Consider the following 18,771-nt stretch of genomic DNA (forward strand, 5'->3'; position numbering starts at 1 on the left):
TTATGGCAGCAATGGGCCTTTACTATACAGATATTGGTATAGTATAGTTATTGAATTTTTTTGGTCCAAGAACGGTACTGTTCTTTCCATTTTCTGTAATGAATTTTTAATACTATATCCAATTACATGAGAATTTTTTTTTTGAAAATACTATATCCAAATGAAGGAAGAAAAAAAAAATCTTAATACTATACTGGCCAGATGTGGCCAGTACCACTACTCAGTAGGGATGAAAATCTATCTATTTCTTGGGCTTGGGGATCAGAGCACCCAAAGCCTTTCCGGCCTCAGCAAAGTCCCCTGAGAGGGAAAAATCTTCACAAAGCCACATAAGGCTGCTAAAGGATTTTGAAGTAGTTGAAAGGAACAGCCGACCACGTCTGGAGCCACACACGTCTCCAGCCATAGAGAACAATCTCTCAACAGAACAAGACCTACCTGGTGTTCCTAAATAAGCCCTTGCTCTTGCCGCAAGGACCAGGTAGGTGGCATGGTTTGCCTGTACAATCATCAGGAGCCCACATCTCATTGCCTTATGCTTACGCCTGTTTAAGTGCGTTATTGTGGTAACCAGGGGCAAAAAATGTTACTATACCTGTATTTTTTGTTACAGAGAAAACCCACAAAATACTATACTGGCCAATTTCAGCAAGAGTCAATACTAGTACAGTTATTAGTATATGGTGGTACAACCAGACCTATACAATAACAGAAAGGCCTGGTTATAGTAGAGTATAGTATAGGCCCATTGTTGGTTATGGTCAACTCTAGCATCACATCAGTACCTGAGTCTGATGGAATTACGGTGTGGCACTCTGTAGGAAGTGTGAAAATTTCCCCCCTGGTGAATGTGGTTGACCACACGGATTAGCGCTAATCCACTACTCCTTGAGTTACACCCGCACCAATGCGGATGCTCTTACTCCCAGGATTAGCAAGGAGTAAATATACTCTTGATTAGTCCAAATTGTACTACTGGGAGGAGTTTAGTCCAACTAAATTGGACCCAATGTGGTTGCCAAGGAGGATTATTTACACCAATCCCTCCTTAATCTGCAACCAATGTGGATTCTCTAACGGCATTGTGCCAGGAACTATGCAACGCTAGACCAGCGGATAGCGCACACTACCGCTAGTTTAGCGTAGCCGCCCAGTGTTGGGAGCAGGCAGACTGATACCAGTTTTTCAAGAGACTGACCAACTCAACTTCCATACCTACTACATAACTCCCCCCCCAGGTCAAACAGAAAATTCTTAAATTTTCTACAACCACCCTAAAAGGCTCTTTGGTGTTTTCATATGTTTTCCAAGAGTATGTTTCAGAGATTTTGTGAAATTTAGCATACCTTTTTCAACACCCCCCTATTAGGGGGCTTGCTGGGGTCCTGCATTGGTTTCTTGAGTTTTTTTTCCCCATAGTGAATTAAGAAAATAGCCAAGGGGGGGTTGCAGGAATCTCCAACATTTTAACTTGAGAAGAAAGAAAATGAGAAAGACAAAAACAAAGAAAAGAGATCAAAAATACAAGAATAAATCACACCTATGCAGAGATTACTGGTCTAATTTACTCACCATGCTGCACAAAACAATGGGGATTTACTGATGTTGTGTTATCCAGAGGGATTTTTGTAACATAACTACCCACATTTACCAGATATTGTGTCATTGTTACCTGGTAGAATGTGCCCGCGCACATTTGGATAACATAACAAAGGGGGATTTCCCCCTGAATACCTTGAAAGATAATGCAGATAATGTGCTAACTGTGTTATCTGGCAAAATAATTCTGGAAAATGGGCAAGAATCCCCTGTTATCCACACCTCATCGCCTTAGGAGTGGGGGATAATTTGACTGGTGTAAGAAGACAGGAAAAAAAAAAAAATGTAACAGAAGCATTGCTGCCATTACTTTAACAATAACAGGACCGATTCCGTTACATTATAATTACTTTTTGTTACAGATAACATAACTTCCTATTGTGACTGCACATCCACAACACATGTCACATACCCTTGAATGGGAAAAAAATTGAGGGTGTTGTGCCATGGATGTACCCCATTTCTGGGTGGGTGTGTTTATGAGAGATGATTATTTTTGTTGAGAATTGTGTGATAATAGTAGTCAACAGGAGATGGAGAGAGAATGGGGCATTCAACACACAAATGGCAAGAAAAAAGGAGTAACAACAAAGAGAAAGACAAGTAAACCAAAGAATGTAAGACTCTCAATTGCTTTATGTGTTTAGGAATATCAAATTACCCACCTGTCAATTTAACTCTTGGTAGAGAAAAAGTTGATCATATGCAGTATTCAACAACTTTCACACACTGGTTGTGGTTTTTTGGGACTAGCAGCAAGTTGGCTGCAGGCTTGGAAGTGGCAACAGGAAATCCTCCAATCAAACCAATAAATGGTGTCTTTTTTGGATTAAAACCCAGAAGAATGACAGCAATTAAAGTCAGGGCAGCCAGGACTAGAGTCAGGATCCATAATGTTAGGACTAAAACAAAGACAGCTTATGTTCAGGCCTTGTTTTCTGTATCTCAAAACTAACGTCTCCGTCAACCAATGGTAATGGCATCATAACCCTTGTCAAGTTTTATAGGAAGAGGGCCTTGACCGCTGTTCCACATTTAATCACACATTGGAGGACTTCCCGTCAAGTCTGGGAGCCTCCCAGATCTCAATTTACACACCCAAATTCTTAATTTTTGACAAAAAGGGAAATGTTTTCCTAGCCCTACAGTTCATTACTCTCATGTGCACTGGTTGAGTTTTTGATGGTGTCTTAATTTAAGATTTAGATAGGCATCTAGAGCTCTCTAAATGATGACAGGAAGTCATCCATTGTCCAAATAATTTTGGGCTTGGAAGGTGAAAAGATCTAGCCAAAAGGCATTTTTAACATGGATTTAAAGATTTCTTATGGGAAAATAGGGCCCTGTTTGGCTGCCGCGTTATACGTCATAAATGGTCGAATTTATGACGCGCGACCCCCGGGGGTTTCAACATTTTGGTGGAAACGGGGGGCGAACTTTGGGTCGCGGCGTCATAAATTCAACCATTTATGACGTATAACGCGACAGCCAAACGGGGCCTAGATGATATAATTTTTAACGGCTCTCTTCAATTACAATTGGCTGCAAATTGTATGTGGAAAACAAGATGAAGATGAGAGTAAGGGGATTACTCAGAGGGTGGTTTTCCAACCAATCCTTTGAGAACTTTCATCAGTTGATCGTTCTGCATCTGGCCAAACCTATTTTTCTGATTATTAGCACCAGGAAAAAAAAATGATCACTTGTCTGCAAGTGACATCAAAAAGTACAAAGGCCCCTTTGTACTTTGCTATGTCACTTGTTGGCAAGTGATCATTCTTTTTTCCTGGTGTAGGGGGCTGAGAAGGGGAATTAGATTGAAGTTGTCTAGCTGGAGAATCATTGGGGGAGGAGGCGTTGTTAGGGCTTGGAGAGCTAGATGAAGGGGGCTGGAAGTTGCGGGTGATCGAGTTGAGGAAGTTGAGTACGATGGTGCCCTGCCGTTTAGGCGGGGGATTTCCGACCCATTTGCGACTGCCGATCTTCGCTAACTTAACACAAGTCCCCCCTGGTGGGAGCGCTGTGGCTGGCGGCGAAGCTGCCCCTCCCGCAGGGAGGGACTTGTGCATTATCCCAAATTTTACGCGGGAGCAGAAAGTTCATTTGGCTGAGAGGTTTTTAAAAATTTTATAGCTCCTCCCCCAGCCTCTCCACCAATATGCCCTATCTGTACCCTATGCTACTTTTCTTTCTCTACATTTTGGTCTACTCAGATTTTTTCTATCTCAATCTGTTGACCTTTTCAAAAGATCAAAAATGCACAAGTCTTCCAAATGAGGCTCCACTTGTTTGGGACTCCAGGAGTTGTTTTTCTGGCTACAAGATAGATAAGTGGCTCAAATTGATTGCAAGAACAGAACCTACAGCTCTGTGTATTCAGTTTTTCTATATTGGTTGGGATTTTTAGTGTAGCAGATCCTTTCTGCTCCTGCTTAAATCAAGACATAACTCATAAGCCTCTCCTGCGGAGAGCCCTCCGGGCGGGGTCCCCCGGACCCTCCGTTCAAGAGGCTTAGTTAAGCTAGCGATCTTCGTATGCGCGTTCACTCGACTCGAATCACTGTCAGTTCCTTTGTTTTCCTGCCAAGAACACAACTCCCAAGTTCCACATGTGCAAACGATCACAATTCTAAATCTCAAGTACCTAAGGCTACATACATATCAAGTGATGATGTCCCACTTGAGTAGCAAAACTTCAGGTAAGAGACAAGTTACAATGGAATCACCTTCTCTCACTATCTCAAATCTCCGACTATTGCCAAGACAACAACTCCTAATTTATGCACACCACAAGGATAAAAAATCTACAGCTTTCTGCAAGCATGGCTTGCTTGATGTGGTTCATTTTTTTCTGAAGCCTCCAAGTAGTAAAGTGATGGTCAAATCTGCATTTGCAACCAGGTCACCTAGCTCTCAGATCTTACTGACCAACCGCTGCTACAGCATGAGAGAAGCCAATGGCTGCATACCTCCCCCCATGAACAATCAGTGCAACCTATACACTATATTCTTCCCATAGGTTTGCGTCTCTCAGCGTAACAGACAGAAAAGAATGACCGAGTCTTACCAGGTGGCAATGTATGTGGCATGCATGTTGCGGAGAGAGATCTGAGGGGATCTTCCGATCGGAAGAGCTTTGGAAGCCATCTCCTTCAACTTGCCACTATTGGCATCTATTCATAAAACCAAAAGCCAAAGTGAGTGAGAAATGTTCTGGAAAGAAGAAGACAATATGCGTACAAGTAATGGCGTCGACGAGGATTGGCGAGGTACCCAGATGGTCTGCAATCTCTTGGATATCGACAAAGTACCATTGGTTGGAGTCTTTCGAATTGCTCGGTTGAAAGAAGGACTTGTTCTCCTGTTTGCGGAGCATGCCGACAACCTCGATATCTGTTGACTCCTAAGAAGTCAAGACATATTTACTAAGTAAAGGTCGACTCGGGGGGTTTGCATCAAGTTTTGAGGAAAGGAGAAGCCCACACGACTGAGGGGACGGGATTGGGGATTTTTGAATTCGCGCTTGATGAATCCACGGTTGATGAGGATCGGCTCGCCGCCGTTGTCAGGATAGAAAGGAGTGATGAGGTGATATCCCAGCTCTGCTTCGCGGGTTCTAGACTCGATGAAGATCTCCTTGGCGTGATCGAACCTGCCTTTCAGTTTGACTTTTCGATACTCAAACTCAGGGATGACTTTCGGACTAGAGAGGGTCGGAAGGCCGGAGATGGAGAATCAGCAACAAGGACGAGAGGGAGTTGGGGATTATTTCCTCAGGGATAAATATACAAAATACTCAACTTGATATGTTTGGGCAAGCCGATCGGTTCGAGAGCTCTCCAAGTCTTTGATCAGGTCTTTCTTCCAGCTCAAGCGTTGGACCTGCCAAGTACCGAGGGCAAAGGTGAGGATGTGGACGGAGACGAGGACGAGGGTCATGGGTGTCCATCGCCGGTTGACGCGAGGCTTCCAGGAGGATGTGTCCAGAGGCTCTCGGAATCCGCTCGACTGGCTCCCGGCCCGACTGGTCCGGTTCGGCGAACAAGAGAAGCGGCCAAGTCGACAGCTTGCGAGTCTTGAGGTCCTCGTCGGATGGGTGGTGATCTGTAGCTTGTGAAGCAAGGATCCAGGCAGGAGGAAACTCCTGGAAGCGTTCGCCATCGGGGTGAGTGAGAGTTGGTTTTCGGTCTGGGCGAGGTGGCTTCAACCCTCCGCATACACCCACCAGCAACCACCCAACACAGCCGCACCCGGCCATGGCATCGGTCAAAGTGAGTAAGCAACCATCAACTTTATTCTCAGCTCAGCAAGCATCGATACTGACCACCATCCATCCTCATCCTCCAGGTTGTCTCGCTGTTGATCAAGACCTTGAGCAAACCAATTGCCAACCGGCTCAAGATCAGTGCACAGGTTGAGTTGCTTCTTTCCACTCTTTATTCCTCAAGAAAATATCAATTGACACTAGCATGTGGTTCGTCTGCCGTCCAGGAACATCCTAAGTTCAGCCAAGCGTCTCTCTCTCTCGCTGGCATACATTAGTCACCTCCGATCCGACCGACCAAAACATTTTACCCATCTAGAAAGTACTGATCCCGAATCTGCTGTCATTATAAAAACAAAGATTTCGTACAGTGTGTGTAGGCCTTGCTCAATCCCTTCATCGATACGAAACTCGCCTGGCCGCCGGAATTTTCGCCAAAGTACATCCTGTTATTCGGCCCCTCAGGTTCGTCTTAACCCAACCCACCCTTTCCCATCTGTTGAAACTCTTGTTCGCTTGAGAGATAATAATCATTAACCTTTTTTTTTTTTAATTTTTTGGAAAACAGTGATACCAAGGCTATTCAAAATGGTGCCAACTTCTTATCCGAAGCTTTCTTATTCTCAGTGGCAGTAGCCCTAAGTCCGTCCCCAAATCCAATGGTTTTTTCTGTTTTTTGATTCACTGAAAAAAGTCTACAAAAAATTAACAAAAAGCAGAGAAGCAGGAATGAGTAACATTAACCGACTGCGCCCCAATTATCTCCCCTCTATCTCAACACACAACACTCAGTCGTAGCCGAGAACTTACGAGGAAGGATGCAGACAGCTCATCGACGAGACGTTGTCAACGAACGACTCACCGAGCTGGAAACTCTATGCGCGAATATCCGGTCAGTCTGAACCCCCCCTCTAATCGGTCAGGAGAGAGTCAATTTTTTACTGACCAAGTACCGGTTGGAAAAAATGTATATAGAACAAATCAAGAAACACTACAGCGACAGATCCAGCCGCTCTTGCTTCTGCATACCGACCAACAAGAAGGAGAAGACTTTTTGCAGACTTCGAGCCAGCCGGCGACGGGCGGACAGTCGGAGTCTTCGGGACCAGGCTCCAGCGGCTCGGCCGACGACCGGCCTGTTTGTTTACCCACCGATAATGATGAGCGGCCGTCAGAACTTACTCGGCCTCAACCTCTTGCTGATGACCAGACCGTGCGCCGGGCCGAACTCGCCCTGGGATGGATAAAAGCTTGATTGGCTGTCTCCTCGTTCCTTTCCTTCACTCCTGACCTCATCACCACATCCCCGTTCCCTACCTAATCCAATCCTCGTTCTATTTTTCAAACTGTCCCGGGAAACCCCTGTTGACCTTCCAAGCTATCATTCATCCTTATTTTCTTGTACAACTATGACTGCTTTGTTTCCACTCTCTTTGGGATACACCGCGGGGCAATCGGGGCGCCATCGTGGCGGCGTCCCCGGCCCCCACGGACCCTGCATGGGTAAAAGTCTATCGAAGCATAAAGCTGAGGCAAAGATGTGCATCGGAGTGGATTCTCTGAGTGGTGAGGGAAATGTGCGGAGAAGACCTGCCAGTTACAGTGGCGGGCTAATCCAGGAGGAAACAGGTGTTTTCACGATGCGGACGGAGGCCCAACTGGGAAGAAGGTCTCTTTTGGGATGAGGCACCTGAGGGGGTTGTGCGGCTAACATTTGCGGGCTTTACGGAACTCGCAATTTCCCGTTGCACATCAGTAATCAACAAGGGGACAGACTCTGGGTGGCAATGGCAGCTTGTTGGTGATACCGCCGGCTCAATCCCACCTCCTGTTGTGCCTCATGATGGTACTCCATGAACTTTCAACTGGGGCAAGTGCGTGGCTAGAACTTGGCAGGCATCAAATTTCAAGAAACAGATATATATGACGGTAAAGACAGTGCGGGTTGAGGATTAGAAGTGAGTAAAATATCAAGCTCCGCGGCCTCGGCGAGGACCGCCACGTCCCCGCAATCGTCGTTGGGTCTGAGTGTTGATCTCAATGGTCTCTTGAAGGTGGCTGTTTGCAGCATCCTTCAGAGATGCAATTTCGGCATTCAGGGTAGCAAGTCGGCCGTCAAGATCATCCAGCCGGGTGTTGATGAGGCGGCGGGTTTCTTCATGTTGAGCCTGCAAATCTTCATGTTGAGCCTGCATATTTTGTTGAAAGGCTTGGATGACAACCTGGATGGCAGGTGGCAGGGCTGCAAGAGCATCTGATTAAAGAAAAGAAAATGTAAGTAAATATCAGACCCAATGCAACTGTGATCAATTCACATTTCAAGTTCACTCACCTTCAAACCCAATCATCCGAATGACAGTTCTAGCCAAGGTTGTTGCCGTAACTCCCAGTCGAGTGGCGTCGATCCTGACTTGTGAGCTTAGTAGAGAAAAGGAAACATGAATATTAGTTTTTTTTTGTAACGTTAGTGGCAGTGCAAGAGCAAAAACCACCCACAATCCCAGCGGCAAATGTCGCGCAGGTGGCTGAGCTGACTGGCGATATCGAGATTTGTTGGGGGTTCAGCCGCGGGAGGAGGGAGTGCCGGCAAACGTTGTTGTCTCGGTAAAAACATTTCGAGCCTTGATGTGAGACTAGGGGTATTTCGAGCCTTGATGTAAAACTAGGGGTATGAAGTTTGTATTGATGTAACACGAAGTAAATTATTTTTTCGGCCAAATGGGACAAGGACTCTTCCGGGAATCCTTGGACCCAATCATGGCACAGGAGGTTGGCGTTCCTCTAGCAGCCATCCGAGCCCGCGGGTCGAGCAACGCTTGGGCAGCCCTCATCCCCTGACTCCTCCGACGGCTCATGCCCTCCTGAGCCTGATCAGCCTGAGCCTCAAATTGCTCCGGCACCGTCGTGGTGAAAACACAAGTCTCCTCCCGCGAGTGAGGGCGCCTCCGAAGGAGAGCCTTAGTTAAGCTCGCCTCATGACCTGCTCAGCATCCCGCATTATAGCCTGCTTGGCATCCCCTGTCAAGGCCTTCTTGCAGTCCAAGAACCAGTGCACAATTGTAGGGCTTGTGAATTTCATACTCCACATGACCGAAGATTTGTCCCCGACAATTTTTCAAGAACAATCTTTCCACTAAAAAAAGGTGATGGTGCTGATACAGGATAGCACATCTGTGTTTGTGAAAGAGAGACATTGAAAGCGGTAAGCAGGGAAGACAGATGACTGCCGATACTTGGACGCGAGAGGCAGTGAGATTCAAGTTTGTAGATTTCTATAGGAATGTTACTAAGAGTTTGATAGCTAAACCAACGTTGAGCAGTGGGAGAAGAAGAAAAATAAAAATGGATTGATGCCTAAGCATGCTAGGCTTTTGTTGCTGCGGCTTTCATGTTGGGAACCCAGGCAGGAGGTTTGTCTTGAGCTCCACTTCCGGGGGCAGCAGCAGCCGCTGCTTGAGCAGAGGCGGGTTTGGGTGGGATCGGGAGTGGCTGGGCCATCAATTGGTCGTACATCGTTCAGGCTTTCTCCGTGTGTCTGATGAAGTACTCGTTAAAGCGTCGACCCGGCTTGGTTTCTGTCACTTTGACGATATCCTAATGTGTGAAGCACAATAGATTAGTTTGCGTCTCCGTCAACCAATGGTAATGGCATCATAACCTTTGTCAAGTTTTATAGGAAGAGGGCCTTGACCGCTGTTCCACATTTAATCACACATTGTCCAAATAATTTTGGGCTTGTAAGGTGAAAAGATCTAGCCGAAAGGCGTTTTTAACATGGATTTAAAGATTTCTTATGGGAAAATAGATGAGATAATTTTTAACTGCTCTCTTCGATTACAATTGGCTGCAAATTGTATGTGGAAAACAAGATGAAGAGGAGAGTAAGGGTATTACTCAGAGGGTGGTTTTCCAACCAATCCTTTGAGAACCTTCATCAGTTGATCGTTCTGCATCTGGCCAAACCTATTTTTCTGATTATTAGGGGGCTGAGAAGGGGAATTAGATTGAAGTTGTCTAGCTGGAGAATCATTGGGGGAGGAGGCGTTGTTAGGGCTTGGAGAGCCAGATGAAGGGGGCTGGAAGTTGCGGGTGATCGAGTTGAGGAAGTCGAGTACGATGGTGCCCTGCCGTTTAGGCGGGGGATTTCCGACCCATTCGCGACTGCCGATCTTCGTATGAGCGTTCACTCGACTCGAATCACTGTGAGTTCCTTCTCTGACGTTGAGCTTCAATCGGTTTGTCTCTAGTGCTCGCGGCTTGTCCCTCGGATCCTGGTATCGGACCGGCTGATCGACCTGGTTATTGAAGCCTTGGAAGTCGAATTCGCTCGGGAGATCATAGGGGTCGATGTAAGCCGACTCGACCCTGAACTTGGCTTTCCCTTGGTCCAGATTATGGTATCCGTTGGAGTCAGGCTCGAAGGAGGTTGAGGGGAGGTCGATGTGAGATGAGCGCTGGAGAGAGCCCACGATCCCTGCAAAGCTGACCGTCTGTCGGCTCGACTTGATGTCTGCTTGGTCCAGTATTCTTCCCGGGATCGCGGGTGTCAATCGTTCGTTGTGCAGTTGATCGAAGTGTGCATAGTTCAATCCGAGGTTGGGATGAGTCATCGGAAGTATGCCAAGATTTGTTGCTTCGACCGTTTCTTTCTCAGTCACGTATTCGAGAAATTCTTCTATATCTCGTCGGATCTGATCTGGGTTTCCTTGAGCGTACTGGTAGAGATCAATCGTCGCTCTCGGTGTATCTGGATCTGCATCAAGGGTGAATTGATTTATACGAAATATAAAAATTGAGTGATGTGCGCTATAGTGATCGATGGTCATGAGGGATAGACGAACCATTATTTGGAATCGATTTTCGATTATTCTCCTTGTTCTCCAAAAACTCTTTGAATGCTTGTCGATGAGTGCGCATGATTTCCAAGAATTGATTGAATTGGGATTGATGCATCTGCCAGATATGTTTCATTCTACCCTTTTCAGCTCGAGGGTTTTTTGAAAGAGCGTTACTAGATAAAGACCTTCCCGAGATCCTTGAGTCTGAGAGTGCAGCCTCCCTACTGCCTTCATCGAACCAGCTAAACTCGATCCGAATCGGCCGTGGTTCGGGTGCAAGGGTGGGAGGGGCATGATTCTTCCGGGCAGTTTTGACGCCGATTTCGAGCTGGCGCCACATTTTCACGAGAGATGTTTCAGCGGCCGCCGAGCGGTAGTCTACCGTTCGATAGGGAGTGTCCAAGGATTTCAGCCGGATCCATGGCGACTTGGGGCTCAGTTTGGCCGGCAGCGATCGTTTGAGGCCGAAGTCTCTCGAGTTGAGGAGGTAGCCATTGTAGGAGGTGTAGACCTGTTCGAGCTTCGTGTCCACCGAGCCGACCACCTTGGACTCTTTGAGCAGCTTGGAGAAATGGGACATCGTGGTTTGTGGCTGGCTCGGGCCCCGGAGGTGGTCATCTCCGACCCGACTCCGAGACATGCGCTCACAGGCCGGCTGCTGCGGCAGGCAGCCGCAGTCGATCGACTACCGACAGCCCACCAGAAAAACCAGAACCTGCATACATACACACACCACAACCGCGATGGATCAGCACTCGGGGAAACAAACTGCAGTGATTTTGGAGACCAGTATGGGCGTCATCCAGCTCGAATTGTACGCTCATCATGCTCCGAAGGTAATTCAAATCTTGCTATCATTGCCATTCACAGGCAGGCCCACCACGCTTCAGCGGGTTTCCATCATGAAAACGGGTACTAATTCATGTGCATTCAGACTTGTCACAACTTTAGTGAATTAGCCAATCGAGGCTATTATAACGGAACGGTCTTTCACAGGGTAATTGCAGATTTCATGGCCCAGGTCAGCTTCTTTTTGGATCTGTTTGGTTTTTGGCGGAAAGAGCACACGCATTCCATATGAGATTGACTGGTTGGTTCATGGGTAAAAACGCATTCAGGGCGGGGATCCAACCGGCACAGGGAGAGGTGGTCGGAGCATTTACGGCGACAAATTCGAAGACGAAATTGTAAGGTATTTATGGTCCCGTCCTCCATGAGCGATCGAAATAATCGGTTTTCTGCCGGAGATTTTTGACTTCTTGCGCCTCTCAGAAGTCTGGAACTGATCGCTTCTTTGTGAATTCCCCGTTTTGTAAAATTGTTTTTTTTTTTCCTACACAGCATCCAGAATTAAGATTCACAGGGGCTGGGATTTTGGCCATGGCGAACAGTGGGCCGAACACGAACACAAGCCAATTCTTCTTAACACTAGTTGAGCTATTTCTTTTACTCCCTTCTTATCACATTTGTTAACATTTGCGCCATCAATTTTTCTTTGACGATGATGAAACTTCTGATAGGCACCTACGCCACATTTAGATAAGAAGCACACGATCTTCGGGCGGGTTTATGAAGGCTTAAAAGTTCTCGAACGGATCGGATCGGTCAACGTAGACTCGGAAGACAGACCTCGAGAACCAGTCAAGATTCTCAAGGCCCGAGTGATTGAAAAACTTGCTTGAATCCTCACTCTTCCTTTTCTCTCCTATCAGTTATTCTCACCCCTCTCTCCGATCCCACGCATCACCAAACAAAGCACTGCAGCTTTAAAAATAGCCATGGAAGTCATACCGGAAGCCAGGGGAATTACGTGAGCTGTTTGTTCGTTAATGTACAGGTCCCTACCAGTTGTTTATGGCCGGTTTTATGGATTACTGAACCTGAACCCATCATCTTAAAGTCATCAAGCTTGGCCAAGTGGTGTAAAATGGGTTTTTAAAAATGATTCTGAAAACCAAAATGTAAAAGTGTTTTTCAAAATTTACAAAAGATATTATTTACAATTATTCAAGTTTTTTTTGGAAGTTTCAACACTGCTCCTAAAAATAAAACAGAAATTGGAAATAACAGTCTTGTATGCAAGAAGAATCAGAAACAGAACCATCCCAACCTCACCACCTCCAAAGAACCTTGAATATCCCAAACCTAACCTCCCTGAACCTTGAATGGACTCCGTGGAGGACTTCCCTTCGATCTGGAAACCCAGATTTTTTCAGATTTTGCAGGGAAATCTAGGCAGATCTAGGATTTGAGACAATTGAGCCCAGATTTATCTGCAAAATCTGGAGAAATCTGAGCTCCCAAATTGACGGGAAGTCCTCCAATATCTCAACTCCAATTCCTACCCGGGCCCAACCCAACCTTCTAATTTAACCTCAACCTCTGCTGTCTTCCCTTATCTTTATTGATGCTATACTACATATTTCTTGGACTCTTGTGGAGTAGCTTACCCTCAGAAGCACTAGAGTATTGTTTAGGCATCTCAATTGAGTGGACTGACCATAGGAAATTCAAATTGGTAATGTAGGAATACATTATACCTTTTCTTGTGTATTTTGCTTGGATGTGTTAATAGTGCGTAGTCAATTGCAGAAAAAGGCAGCGGGTAGCAGATACATACATAGTAGTACATAAACAAATTGAAGATGGGACAGAAATACAATGCATCAATCAATATACAATACATAAAATCATTGATCTATGCTGTTGTTATCCGTTACACTATGTTCTCGAGGGATCTTCGGTGCGAGCCGAAGAAAAGGGAAACAACATTTAATATAATGATAACTTAATGACGACCATACAGAGAGACCTAGAAGAAGCAGTCAAGATGGGAGTGGATAAAGTCAAATCGTGCGTTTTTTCAACCAAGCACCAGATATATCATGATCATAATAGCAGGGAAAAATGAAAGTGAAAGATGAATGCTGGGTATCCAAAAAATGTCGGTTGATTGAAGAACGGACGGGGAGGAAGCTTGGAGAGGACGGGAATCAAGCTTGATGGTCTTCAGAGATTTCCTTGATCAGGTTTTGGGCTTCGGGACTCTTCTCGTCGAATCTGTATATGCTCCAATCTAACAATAGAGTAGTCTTGAGTGCTTTCGGGATCTTTTGGTACAATCTGCTAGGGATCGGGAATAAGATTGAAGTTTGATCTAGATAGAGTTTATATTGCTCCCAATGATCTTCTTCTCCTTCTTGATGGTGGACGTCTTCGTCAGGCTGAGGAGATGGTTGAGTGAGAGTTTTATCTAGTTTAGATTTATACGACTTGACGAATACACTCTGTTGGACTGGTTTTTCAGCTGTCGGCAGACCCGAGAGAAACAATAGTAGGATCGTAATAAAGATTGGCGAGAGTACTGTTGCATGTAGTAACCGTCTTGGAGAATCTTCAACTCCTGGGTTGTTGGCGGATTCAATGCTCTGTAGAACAAAACAAGTTGCATGCATGAGTGTCTTATTCCACGACGATGAATATCATGATCATCACATACCATTAACCAGATGCCCCACCATAACAAAATCTCACCAAAGTAGTTCTACAGAATGACAATTGGGACGAAATTGTCAGTTGAAGATCGGTAAAACTAGGTGTATCCCGCGAGTAGAGCCTTTAACAATGAATAACCAACCGGATGTCTAGACCATTTCCATACTCCGGCTCTACAGACGGGCAATCCGCCCTCTTCTTTGGACCGAGCCTTCCACTGGTACTTTTGCAAATCGCCTAGAGTTTCGAGCAGCATCCCAGCGATAAAGAATATCAAACCAACGACATCTGATCCGCTTCCAAATGGGATTCGGGCAGGTGCAGTGGCAGAGATGTTGGGCGAGTTGAGGACGGTGACCGGCAGTGATACGATCCATACCCAGAGTAATTGGAAGATCCAAAAGGCCCCGAACCGGAAAAAGTTGGAACGCATCTCATCGAATCTATCGTCCTTACCGCGTTTAAGGACCCTGAGACATTGACAAGAGTCCGATCTATCAATATCGTCTGAACAGAAGAGGGCGTTGGTCTGCTACTAGTTACGAACCTGAACAATAAGAACCCAGCCAAACGAATCGACCAGAACATGACAGCCAGAGAAGCGATCCAATTACGCGATTCGAAGGTTTGGCCATAGATGAGCGTGATGAGAGCCAAGATGAAGAAATTGGAGCCGCCGGAGAAGTCGGTTATCTTGTCGAATTGAAGGGTGTAGGAGACTATGAACGCCAAGGATTGGATGGCCAGCGAGATCAGGAAGGTGATTGCGAGGTAGTTGTTGTCAAGAACGTAGATCGGTGCCATCGTAGTTGACGTAATATTCAACGAGTGATTGGTGAAGTAGAATGTTGGGGAGGAAGTCAAGCCTACAGGAAAGCGCGCCGGGATGATATCGAGCCTGGATGTATGCGCTGCATGAGACTCTTGAAGGGCTGTGTCAAGCTGTGCGCGTTTGGCTCAACGCACGTCCCCACCTAGCTTAACCAAGTCCCCCGCTGAGGATAATTGGTCCAGTGATAGTGTCCTTTCAGCAGAGTTCCAAACAAAGACTTGAGTTTAGTTGATTTCACTTTTTTGCACCTCACCAACGTACCTAGCCCCCACAACCCAAAGCCCTTCGTCTGCAGAACATCAAATATCTTCTAATCGTGCCTGCCAGAGTGACCTCAACCAATGTTGTTGGGTACTGACACTATTAAGCCATTTTTCATCCCTCCGTGGAGTTTGGAAGTTTTCAAACCACAAAGCACTATTTTAAAGAATAAAAAAAGGATATAATAGCAAAGGGTGAACAATGTGTAGAGATCTAGAAATCAGTAAACAGTCAAAATATAGCACAGATATAAAAACAGACTACGAAAACAAATAAAGCATTTCAACAATCATGAAGAAATTTTGATCCCCACCGTACTGATGCTGATGGATTAAGTCACAAGTTTTAGTCTGTTCAATCTATGTCCTGTTTGCCATCATATTCTTCGAGTTTTGAGCTGGCTAATTCCCATCCTTTGCCTTCCTCATCACCCAAGCAAATTTCTCTAACGATGTCAATGACCTGGTCGATCGGACCAATCACTTGTTTTGTCGAGTCTCGTTCTCTAAAGAAAAGGAAATAAATAAAGAGATCAACATCATTTACGTTTGATGAATCCCTGTCGGGGTGTACTTCACAAAGAAAAAGATGTAGGATGTTGGTAAGAAAAGGTGTTGCTAACCTTAAGGTGACCGTCCCATTCTTGACCGATCCGAAATCGACGGTGATTCCGAACGGGGTCCCGAGCTCATCATTACGCGAATATCGTTTTCCGATCGACGCATTTGAATCATCGACCCGACTAGCAATTCCTGCATTCCGCAACTTCTTGGCTACGTGCCATCCGAGATAAAGTAGAAATCAGTCAGCGTCAATCGAGGAAGTGAGGATAAATATTATCTTGGTAACTAGATAATGCTCACAGATAGATCGGATCAATGGTCTGAACACTTCTGTCCCGCTCAAAGGGACGATGAGAACCTTCACTGGAGCAATTGATGGTGGCAAAGACAACACCTGAAAGCGAAAAAAGAGCATTAGTAATCACGAAAACAGTACTCGTTGCACACTTCCATAATCCTTACCCCACGGTTAACATCCTCCGCCCTCGCCCAATAACAATGCTCCAAGAGCGAGTATAGAATTCGGCCTATTCCGAACGAAGGCTCGATCACATTCGGCGTATACTCTCGTGCTATAACCATATCAGTCCCCCAAATAGAAAGGACAAGCAAAAAACTAGTCAATTTTTTGTTTCTTAGATCAGGTAAAAGGCTTGTTCCAGAGTTAGAATGGCGTACTGGTTTCTTTGAATGTCTTGCGTTCAATCTTGAGGATGTCTTTCGTCAACTCGTACTCATTCCCATCACTGGCACGAATCTTGGATGACCTATTGTGAAAGAGAAAGAAAGGTCCACGGATTGGTGTGAGAGTGGTGACAGAGGAAGAAATCATGAGCCACAAACCCATTGGCTTCCAGTTCCTTGGCAAGACACTCCAGCCGAGCCTCATCGAAGGACAAGACGGTTTCTTCGACGATCTTGGATGCCTGTCTGAACCGGGGACCGAACAGCTTCTTGTCGAACATGGGGACGTTTTTCTCGATCTCGATGACCTCCTTAAGAGGTTCGCGGACGACCAACTTCGTCCCAGTTCTGACAGAATGGACCGTCAGATCGTACGCCGATCGGTCGGCGCATCCCACACATTCGATCCATCCATATGAAGAATGGATCTCAGCATCCCAACAGTCGGAGGCATAATGCGCCATTTCGTTGTCCATGTGTTGCCGGAAACGAAGCCGGGCTGGGTTGATCCCAATCTTCCTCAAAAACAGATCGATCCTTGCCAGGAAATATCCTAGCGTATGGTTATCGACGATCTGTTGATTGATGGCCTCGCCGATCGTCATTTCGATCGTCTCTGTCTTTCCCTCAGCTTGAACGGATCTGGGAAGTAACTTGATCTTATGGTTTTCGATCTCGTGAAATTTGTCGTGTCGTTTATCGATCGGGTCAACATAATGTTCGATCTCCGCCATCGTGAATTCCCGGACTCTAAGCAGACCTTGCTTGGGCGAGATCTCATTCCGGAAACTTTTACCGATCTGCGCCGACGCAAAGGGTAGTCTGCCGTTGTTAAACTCCAAGAGCCGATTGAAATTGACAAAGTGACCTTGGGCGGTTTCCGGTCGAAGATACGCTTTGAATTGGCCGGTCGGGCCGATCTGAGATTCGAACATGAGATTGAACTCAACTGGTTCGGTCAACTCATTACCAGTATCCGGTGAGCGAATCTTTTCCTCTCGGATCAATTCTCCTAACTGAGCGCCAGTGTAATTATCGATTTGAGCGAGAATCGAATGGTATCGAGCCAGGGTTTCATCTGTTAGTTGGACGAGTTCGGCCTTCAGTTTTTTCTTCTTGGCAAGTTTGTTGTTGGCCAGATCGGCGGGCTCGGTAGTTTGTCCTCGCGCCTTACTGTCGGCTGTAATTCGAGAAGCTAGGACGGCTTCGACGAGATGATCCGCTCGAAAGATGTCTCCAGTCTTCACGTCCGAGGTCATCCAGTCCGTGAATTTATCCACGTGTCCTGAGGTCTTCAACACCTCTGCCAGGGTGATCACCGTCGTATCAATCTCTGACATTTCGTCCTCGATGATAAAATGTTTTCGCCATTCTTGTAAGATGTTCGATTGCAAGGTACTTCCTGGTGGTCCAAAGTCATACCTGTGTGACGCGCCAGGGCCATCCAGAGCAACAGAAGAAAAAAAAGAAGAAAAATGATGAACTTCTTCAATTTAATCCCCTATTTTGTTTCTAGGTGAAATGCCAAAATGGGCCAATAACTGAAATACTGACAGACCAGCGACACCTAGATGATAGACAGATCAGACATGAGCGCGCGTTCACTCTTCTGCCAGCGCTGCTTTAATGGACGGTGACTGACCTCCGTAGTGTTCAAAAGCAGGAGCATAAAAGAATCTTTTGATGAGTAATCCCTCGAGCTGGGAACGATTGAACGGATGCGTGTCCTTGACGATCGACTGTGGGGCCGAGCCGGCAGCAGTCTGAGAGGCCGACATGCTTCGAAGGTGCTTGAGATGGGATGTCTTGTTTGTGGGCAGTGGGTTCTTTCCTGGCGGATGGATGGTAGTGGTCGCTGTGGGTTTGACTGGCCGAAGTTGCTGGTAGACTCTCGCTAGTAGGAATGAGCCTGTTCTCATCCGATAGTCCCGCTGAACGTCTCTTGCAGTTTATTTTTTATTTTTTTAACTTTCCAATTTCCAATTGGGACAGCTGCGTGGTTGAAAACTGCTGATGTAAGCCGATCAATTTTTTTTTTTTTTTTTTTTTTTTGAGTGTAATTTTGCCTTGAGCATTGCACACTATGAATATTCAAGTATCTGACTACTTACAAGTAGGGAAGAGGGAAAGATGATTTAACATAAAGAGATTGTTAAACTCAGGAGAGTACACGGTAACAGGATAGCTAAGCAGAGAGAGGTGAAAGAAAGAAGAAAGAGAGAGAAAAAAGGAGAA

At 45.9% G+C, this 18,771-nt stretch overlaps 7 protein-coding genes across 7 annotated transcripts; 2 read left to right on the top strand and 5 right to left on the bottom strand.

The window, feature by feature from the left end:
- Positions 1 to 4,662: 4,662 nt before the first annotated feature.
- On the bottom strand, positions 4,663 to 5,760 carry PtA15_11A118 (uncharacterized protein; the record flags this gene model as incomplete). Its single annotated transcript, XM_053160994.1, has 5 exons — positions 4,663 to 4,772; positions 4,840 to 5,002; positions 5,083 to 5,302; positions 5,396 to 5,481; positions 5,560 to 5,760. The coding sequence occupies 5 exons, from the start codon at positions 5,758 to 5,760 to the stop codon at positions 4,663 to 4,665; spliced, it is 780 nt and encodes a 259-aa protein (XP_053024985.1).
- Positions 5,761 to 5,855: 95 nt separating this feature from the next.
- PtA15_11A119 (uncharacterized protein) lies at positions 5,856 to 7,118 on the top strand (the record flags this gene model as incomplete). Its single annotated transcript, XM_053160995.1, has 7 exons — positions 5,856 to 5,870; positions 5,947 to 6,012; positions 6,091 to 6,113; positions 6,224 to 6,328; positions 6,432 to 6,505; positions 6,656 to 6,755; positions 6,839 to 7,118. 7 exons carry the CDS (start codon positions 5,856 to 5,858, stop codon positions 7,116 to 7,118), a joined length of 663 nt encoding a protein of 220 aa, XP_053024986.1.
- Positions 7,119 to 7,833: 715 nt separating this feature from the next.
- Positions 7,834 to 9,376, bottom strand: PtA15_11A120 (uncharacterized protein; the record flags this gene model as incomplete). The annotated part of the gene is made up of 4 exons (XM_053160997.1): positions 7,834 to 8,117; positions 8,196 to 8,273; positions 8,360 to 8,525; positions 9,263 to 9,376. 4 exons carry the CDS (start codon positions 9,374 to 9,376, stop codon positions 7,834 to 7,836), a joined length of 642 nt encoding a protein of 213 aa, XP_053024987.1.
- A 377-nt stretch (positions 9,377 to 9,753) lies between these two features.
- Positions 9,754 to 11,341, bottom strand: PtA15_11A121 (uncharacterized protein; the record flags this gene model as incomplete). The annotated part of the gene is made up of 2 exons (XM_053160998.1): positions 9,754 to 10,616; positions 10,705 to 11,341. The coding sequence occupies 2 exons, from the start codon at positions 11,339 to 11,341 to the stop codon at positions 9,754 to 9,756; spliced, it is 1,500 nt and encodes a 499-aa protein (XP_053024988.1).
- A 103-nt stretch (positions 11,342 to 11,444) lies between these two features.
- PtA15_11A122 (uncharacterized protein) lies at positions 11,445 to 12,383 on the top strand (the record flags this gene model as incomplete). Its single annotated transcript, XM_053160999.1, has 5 exons — positions 11,445 to 11,537; positions 11,636 to 11,722; positions 11,820 to 11,888; positions 12,043 to 12,132; positions 12,222 to 12,383. 5 exons carry the CDS (start codon positions 11,445 to 11,447, stop codon positions 12,381 to 12,383), a joined length of 501 nt encoding a protein of 166 aa, XP_053024989.1.
- A 1,311-nt stretch (positions 12,384 to 13,694) lies between these two features.
- Positions 13,695 to 15,000, bottom strand: PtA15_11A123 (uncharacterized protein; the record flags this gene model as incomplete). The annotated part of the gene is made up of 4 exons (XM_053161000.1): positions 13,695 to 14,129; positions 14,201 to 14,245; positions 14,339 to 14,666; positions 14,744 to 15,000. 4 exons carry the CDS (start codon positions 14,998 to 15,000, stop codon positions 13,695 to 13,697), a joined length of 1,065 nt encoding a protein of 354 aa, XP_053024990.1.
- A 643-nt stretch (positions 15,001 to 15,643) lies between these two features.
- PtA15_11A124 (uncharacterized protein) lies at positions 15,644 to 18,455 on the bottom strand (the record flags this gene model as incomplete). Its single annotated transcript, XM_053161001.1, has 7 exons — positions 15,644 to 15,794; positions 15,912 to 16,062; positions 16,153 to 16,246; positions 16,315 to 16,424; positions 16,531 to 16,619; positions 16,696 to 17,958; positions 18,169 to 18,455. 7 exons carry the CDS (start codon positions 18,453 to 18,455, stop codon positions 15,644 to 15,646), a joined length of 2,145 nt encoding a protein of 714 aa, XP_053024991.1.
- Positions 18,456 to 18,771: the final 316 nt, after the last annotated feature.

The sequence above is a fragment of the Puccinia triticina genome, chromosome 11A (genome assembly GCF_026914185.1).
Source record: "Puccinia triticina chromosome 11A, complete sequence".
Classification (NCBI taxonomy): domain Eukaryota; kingdom Fungi; phylum Basidiomycota; class Pucciniomycetes; order Pucciniales; family Pucciniaceae; genus Puccinia; species Puccinia triticina.